The sequence below is a fragment of the Cebus imitator genome, unplaced genomic scaffold (assembly GCF_001604975.1).
Source record: "Cebus imitator isolate Cc_AM_T3 unplaced genomic scaffold, Cebus_imitator-1.0 Scaffold70, whole genome shotgun sequence".
Classification (NCBI taxonomy): Eukaryota; Metazoa; Chordata; class Mammalia; order Primates; family Cebidae; genus Cebus; species Cebus imitator.
The window spans coordinates 2,167,272-2,174,914 of NW_016107385.1; the positions used below are offsets into that span (position 1 = coordinate 2,167,272).

Consider the following 7,643-nt stretch of genomic DNA (forward strand, 5'->3'; position numbering starts at 1 on the left):
ATGCCACCAAGCCCAGCTAATTGTTCTATTTTTTTTTGAGAGGAAGTCTCGCTGTGTTGCCCAGGCTAGGGTGCAGTGGGACAATCTCGGCTAACTGCAACCTCCGCCTCCCAGGTCCAAGCAATTCTTCTGCCTCAGCCTTCCGAATAACTGGGATTACAGGTAAGCACGACCATACCCAGCAAATTTTTGTGTTTTTAATAGAGACGAGGTTTCACCATGTTGGCCAGGCTGGTCTCAAACTCCTGACCTGAAGTGATCCACCCACCTTTACCTCCCAAAGTGCTGGGATTACAGGCGTAAGCCACCACACCTGCTTTGTAAAAGAATATTTGAGGGAACTACTGAGAGAAGAAGCACATTCATTTCAAAACTCTTATAGGAGAGAAGTCAACATAATGAGCTTCACTGCTCGATGTTAAATTAAAGGAGCTAAAACAATGTGGCAAAGTAAAGGACAATGGCTGCCACTGCTAATACCTAGTGGCAGAGGGATAAAGTAAAATAAGGCTCTCAAAGGACTCATGAGTGCCATATTAGCTTTCTTCCCTCCACTCTCTCTTGATCATGATGGAGAATTAGCTCCAATCATTCAGATATAATAATATTAGAATAAAAACTTCCTCAGTGACTCCATCCTAGAAAATTACCATATGAAAGAAAAATGAGGAAAAAGTGGAAGTAACCAAAGGAAAATACACACAGTTATGAAACAATGATCACTGGAAAAAGCAACTGGTTAACAAGCAGATTGTAAAATTATGTGAACTAGCTTTAGCACACATTAACTTGAACAGTCTGTAGATTCTTCAAATACCTGATTATTCTGATGTTCAAGTCTTGGAGAAAAGCTGGAAATCACTGGGGAGGCTGCAGAGAGTTCTTGGAGTTTGATATCAATTTCAGCAAGTTGTTGATGCTGGCTGACTGCAAGCGCATATCCTTCTCCCGGGACCACCCAGCCAGACTGATCACCCTAAGAGGAAACAAGGGTCACCAGGTCATTCCCTGGCTATATTTTTGCCAAAATATTCAGATGGCTATAACAGTACCCAGGACTACACACACACACACACACACACACACACACATACACACACACGAGAGAGAGAGAGAGAGAGAGAGAGAGTTAACATTGGTAAAAGAATAATATGAAATAGTTCCTGGTTTTATCTGACAACCTGTATAAAGTATCTTCTAACATTTTAAGGGGATTTTTCCCCCTGTGGAACAAATCTCTTAGTTTCACAGTCTGGTTCTCATAACATTCTTATTTATCTACATTGAAAAACTGTTTTGTGACATGTTAAGTAGAAAGAAATCAGGTTTACCCTGTAATGGGACATGGTAGTTTCAAACTTTGTCCCTTAAAAGTAACATGGCATCTATAAAATCAGTTGCTTGGGTTTCACAAACTTAATTGATCATCTTTCATTCAACTAATATTTGTTCCATATTACCTTATAAAACCTATATATTACATTCATTCAAAAATCTCATACTGAATGCCTACTGTACATACGTATGATGTTAGGCACTGGTGATTCAATACGAATATCACATGGTTCTGCCCTCAAGGAGTTCTCTCTTGGCAGCAACAATTTTAAGGTGTGAAGAGAGCTGGTAAGCCCTGGGCACCATGGGAACCACAGAGGATCAACTAACCTTCCTGCCTCTGTGGGCAGGAAGGGGCTGGAGAAAATAGGACCTTAATCAAAGAAACACCATAATCAGGTCTGTATTTTAAAACTGGAACTACGGAGAGGAAGAGCGGAGGTAGAAAGGCAGGTGTATGGCTTCAGCCCAGGAGTTGTTAAGAAGCAATAGCTACAATCTAGAACAAAAGTAATGAATGACTGAACTAAGGAATGTTTTCTGGGAATATGCAACAGAATCCAGAAATACATAGGAAGTATAATTTACAGAACCTGGAGATAATTTTATGAAAGAGTAAAGGGAGGTGTAAAGATCAAAGATATAGAACAAGTTCCTCAAGACAATGAGGCTCATTCTCATCACTCCTATTCAACATAGTACTGGAAATCCTAGTCAGAGTAATCCAGAAAGAGGAAAAAATAAATAAATAAAAGGCATTCAAACAGAAGGAGAAGTGGTTCAACTATCTCTGTTTGCAGACGACATGATTCTATACCTAAAAACCCCACAGTCTCTGACCAAAAGCTCTTAAATTTAACGAGAAACTTCAGCAAAGTTTCAGGATACAAAATTAATTTACAAAAATCAATAATATGTCTGTACACCAACAGCATCCAAGCTGAGAACCAAATCAAGAACGCAATTCCATTCACAATAGCCATTAAAAAAACAAAATACCTAGGAATACAGCTAACCAGGGAGGTGAAAGACCTCTACAATGAGAATTACAAAACACTGTTCAAAGAAACCAGAGATGACACAAACAAATGGAAAAACATTCCATGCTCATGGATAGTAAGAATCAATGTTGCTAAAATGGCTATACTTCCCAAAGCAACTTACAGATTCAGTGCTATCCCTATCAAACTACCAATGACATTTTTTACAAAATTAGAAAAATCTATTTTAAAATTCATATGAAACAAAAAAAAAGCCTAAATAGCCAAGCCAATCCTAAGCAAAAAGAACAAATCTGGAGGCATCACCCTACCTGACTTCAAACTACATTACAAGGCTACAGTTACCAAAACAGCATGGTACTAGTACAAAAACAGACATATAGACCAATGGAACAGAAGAGCGAGCCCAGAAATAAAGCCACACGCCTACAACCATCTGATCTTCAACAAAGCTGACAAAAACAAACAACGGGGGAAAAGAGTGCCTGTTCAATAAATGGTGCTGGCATAACTGGCTAGCCATATGCATAAGATTGAAACCAGGCCTCTTCCTTACACCGTATAAAAAAATCAAGTAAAACCTAAACCTATAAATCCCTCGGAAGATAACCTAGGAAAAGCCATTCTGGACATAATCCCTGTCAAGGATTTCATGATGAAGATGCCAAAAGCAATTGCAACAAAAACAAAAATTGACAAATAGAACCTAATTAAAGACCTTCTGCACAGCAAAAGAAACTATCAATAGGGTAAACACAGTCTAAAGAATGGGAAAAATATTCGCAAACTATGCATTCAACAAATGTCTAATATTCAGAATCTATAAGGAACTTAAACAAATTAACAAGCAAAGAACAAACAACCCCATTAAAAAGCAGGCAAAAGACACAGACGCTTTTCTAAAGAAGACATACACATGGCCAAAAAGCATATGAAAAAAATGTTCAACATTACTTAACATGTGAAAAATGCAAATCAAAAGCACAATAAGATACCATCTCACACCAGTCAGAAAGGCCATTACTAAAAAGTCAAAAAAAAACAGATACTAGCAAAGCTGCAGAGAAAAACACCTATACACTATTGGTAGGAATGTAAATTAGTTCAGCCATTGTGGAAAGCAGTGTGGCAATTTTTCAAAGAACTTTAAACAGAAGTATTATTCAAGCCAGCAATTCCACTCATGAGTACATACCCAAAGGAATATAAATCATTCTACCATAAAGACACATGCATGCAGGCCAGGTGCAGTGGCTCATGCCAGTAATCCCAGCACTTTGGGAGACCAAGGCAGGTATATGGCTTCAGCCCAGGAGTTCCAAGACCAGCCTGAGCAACATGGCAAAACGTTATCTTTACAAAAAATTTTTAAAACTTAGCCAGATGTGGTGATATGCACCTGTAGTCCCAGCTACTCAGGTGGCTGAGGTGGGAGGATCACTTGAGCCTAGGAAGTCAAGGCTGCAGTGAGCCATGATGACATTATTGCACTCCAGCCTGGGTGACAGAGTGAGACCCTGTCTCAAAAAAAAAAAAAAAAAAGACACATGGATGCATATGTTCATTGCAGCACTATTCAAAATAGCAAAATCATAAAGCTAGATAAAGAAAATGTGGGACACACACACCACGGAATACTATGTGGCCATAAAAAAGAATGAGATCATGTCCTTTGCAGCAACATAGATGCAAATGAAGGCCATAATCCTAAACAAAATAACACAGGAACCAAAACCCAAGTACTGCATGTTCTCATTTATAAGTGGGGAGCTAAACATTGAGTACACACGGACACAAAGAAAGGAACAACAGTCACTGGGGCCTACTTGAGGGCAGAGGGTGGCAGGAGGGAGAAGATTGAAAAACTACCTATTGGGTACTATTTGTATTACCAGGGTGATGAAATAATCTGTACACCAAAGCCCTGTGACATGCAGTTTATCTACAGAACAAACCTGCATGTATACTCTTGAACCTAAAAGTATTTATTTATTTAAAATAAGTAACTTAAAAAATAATAAACTTTTTTGTGGCCTTACCAAGAAAAAAAAACCAGGTTCCTGATTTTGTGAACTAGCTGATAGTGGTCACATTATCTAAACCAGAGATTATATAGATGCAGTAGGTTTGAGGAGAAAGATGATGAATTGTTTGGGACCTTTTGAAATTGGCAGATATCCCCCTAGGATATGCACAGATTGTGTTAGGGAGTTAAATATGCTTACGTGAAGTTCCAGAGAGAGACTTGGGATTGAAATAAATACGCCTGACTTACCCACATATCAAAAGTGGTGCAAACCCTGGGGGCTATGGAAATGGATAAGGTCATAAAGGGAAGCATAGTGCAAAAAGAGGACAGAAGAATTGTGAAGAATATTTAAAATAAAGGGGCAAGTAGAGGGCAAAGAAGCTTAAGAATTTCACACATTTTGATTTCATGATGCTAATACCAGGAAATAAGCCCTACATGATATTCAGAGGCATTATAAAAACTTTAAGCACAAAGACCTTTATATTTTTATCCTCTTGACGCTGGCATTCACAGTCCCTGTTTCGGTGAAACCAAACAGTATGTGAGTCTTGGCAGGGGAGAGATCACCACAAGACACTCCTCTCTACCCTCTAACATCAAGAAGACAAACAAATTACCTAGATTTGGCTAATCGGAAGCAAACACCCAGAACCTTGAGGGACAGAAGCAAAGATGCAGGGAAATGATTAATAGGGGATAGTGATGGTAGCAGCAACGAGCATCTCTTGGGGAGCAAATGTCTGGTGACTGTGGAGCCAGAGGCAGCAAGCTATGCTTATGGCTGCCCTGACATCTGCCTGATGTACAAACCTGGTTCCCCAAACTTCCCATTGAGTCTATGGACTACTCAAGACTCCCAATAAATTCATTTTGTGTTGTTTTAGCTGAAGTCCATATTTGTAGCTTTCAACCCAGAACACAGACTGATAAAAAATGTGTTGCCATGCTATTTATAATAAAACATCTAATAGGGGAAAAGTGGGTAGATTATAGCACATCAATACAAGGATTATGATACAGTCATATTTTTTTTTTTTTTTTTTTTTAGACAGAGTTTCACTCTTGTTACCCAGGCTGGAGTGCAATGGCGCGATCCCGGCTCACTGCAACCTAAGCCTCCTAGGTTCAGGCAATTCTCCTGCCTCAGCCTCCTGAGTAGCTGGGATTACAGGCACGCGCCACCATGCCCAGCTAATTTTTTGTAGTTTTAGTAGAGACGGGGTTTCACCGTGTTGACCAGGATGGTCTCGATCTCTCGACCTCGTGATCCACCCGCCTCGGCCTCCCAAAGTGCTGGGATTACAGGCGTGAGCCACCGCGCCTGGCCAAATGTTTTTAAATATACTTACAAATTGGTATATAAAAGTTATGCATAATTTTTTAAATATATTACCTAATTACTCACAAACACTGTAATTTTTCCTAAATAAAAGTGATGTCAACACCATACAATCTAAATGAGAAATAATAAAGAATCACGAAAAAGTAAAACTATGAAATCGATGATGAAATAGTGGCTAATTTTAAATTCCTGTCTGATTGGGATTATTTTCAAATGACACTGAAGTTAAAAGAGCATGCCAGATTAAATTCAACAGAAATGTAAATGTTTCAGCACTATACAATTGCAGAAATAAATTATATGTAAGAGGCAGTAAATGGTCTCCTTTTCTTCTATCTGTCTAGCACCTCTATACACCCTTGCTATATATGGGGAACTTCCAGCTTTTAGGAATCTTACCTTCCTAAAATAGAAACCAGAAAATGCTCTTCACTAGCATCTTTTATAGCTAGGGTTCAGGCAGGTAACTAAACATCTACCACCAGACTCCCCCATTCAGTACTATTAGATGTGAGTGACCTGAGATCTGATGCAAACCCATTTCACTGGTGCGTGTGGTAATACAAACACTTAGCTTAGGGGGTGCCATTCATTGCAAGTGTGAGTTCCCAACACAGATGGAAATATTTTTTAAATTCTAAGTATCTCAGAGCAGCAGTCCCCAACACTTGTGGCACCAGGGACAGGTATCATGGAAGACAATTATTCCACGGACTGAGGGGACCGGGGTTAGAAAGGACAGTTTCGATATGAAACTGCTCCACCCCAGATCATCAGGCATTAGGTTCTCAAAAGGAGCAGGCAACCTAGATCCTTCCCATGCACAGTTCACAATAGGGTTCATGCTCCTATAAGAATCTAATGTTGCGGCTGATGTAACAGGAGGCATAGCTCAGGTAGTAATGCTCACTAGCCCACCTCTCATTCCCTCCTGCTGTGTGGCCCAATTCCTACAGGCCATGGACCCAACCAGTACCAGTCCCCTGTCCTAGAAAGATTCAAGAGAAGATTTATGTCTCTTGAGATTAATCCATAAAATTACGCATGCCAGCCAGGCGCATTGGCTCATGCCTGTAATCCCAGCACTTTGGGAGGCCAATATAAGTGGATCGCCTGAGGTCAGGAGTTCAAGACCAACCTGGCCAACATGGTGAAACCCCACCTCGACTAAAAATACAAAAATTAGCCAGGTGTATGGCAGGTGCCTGTAATCTCACCTACTTGGGAGCCTGAGGCAGCAGAATCACTTGAACCTAGGAGGCAGAGATTGCAGTGAGCCGAGATGGTGCCACTGTACTCCAGGCTGGGCAACAAGAGTAAAACTTTGTCTCCAAAAAAAAAAAAAATTAAGCATGCCACTAAAAAGAACAACCAGAGAACAAGAGTTCAGGGGAATTAAAACATAATTATCATTTTAGTCATCTTCTTTAAATTGTGCATTTATTTGTCAAAGATGAGGTTGTGGGCAGTTCATAAAGGAAGGGGCATATCTGAAAACAGACATTTAAAAGAACACGGAGAATTTGAGGAACAGAAAGAAGTTTGGTAGGATTTGAGAATATAGTAAATAGGTTCCTTCTTCAAAGTTTTCCTAAACTTTTCCTGCTACACCGCTTTTTCCTCTGAATTTCTATTTTAACATGTGTTACCATGCATCTGCCTCTATAGAATTTCTGTATGTTGACAGCCCACATTAGATAAGGGGACTTGCAGAAAGGGCTCTCAGTAAATACTGGTGTAAAAAACAATAATAGTCAATAATAATTGTCTTCTTTTTCTTTTTTTTTTTTGAGATGGAGTCTTGCTCTGTTGCCCAGCCACGATCTTGGCTCACTGCAATCTCTACCTCTCAGGTTCAAGCGATTCTCCTGCCTCAGCCTCCCAAATAGCTGGGATTACAGGTGTGTGCCACCACACCCGGCCAATTTTTATA

The 7,643-nt window shown here is 39.8% G+C and overlaps 1 protein-coding gene across 1 annotated transcript in view; it reads right to left on the minus strand.

The window, feature by feature from the left end:
- The window catches only part of FSIP1 (fibrous sheath interacting protein 1), a 193,088-nt gene that overhangs the window by 133,179 nt on the left and 52,266 nt on the right, over positions 1-7,643 (minus strand). Inside the window, exon 8 of the mRNA XM_017530915.2 lies at positions 818-976. Within this exon, the coding sequence (XP_017386404.1) occupies positions 818-976 (159 nt within the window). The remainder of the gene's footprint in view (positions 1-817; positions 977-7,643) is intronic.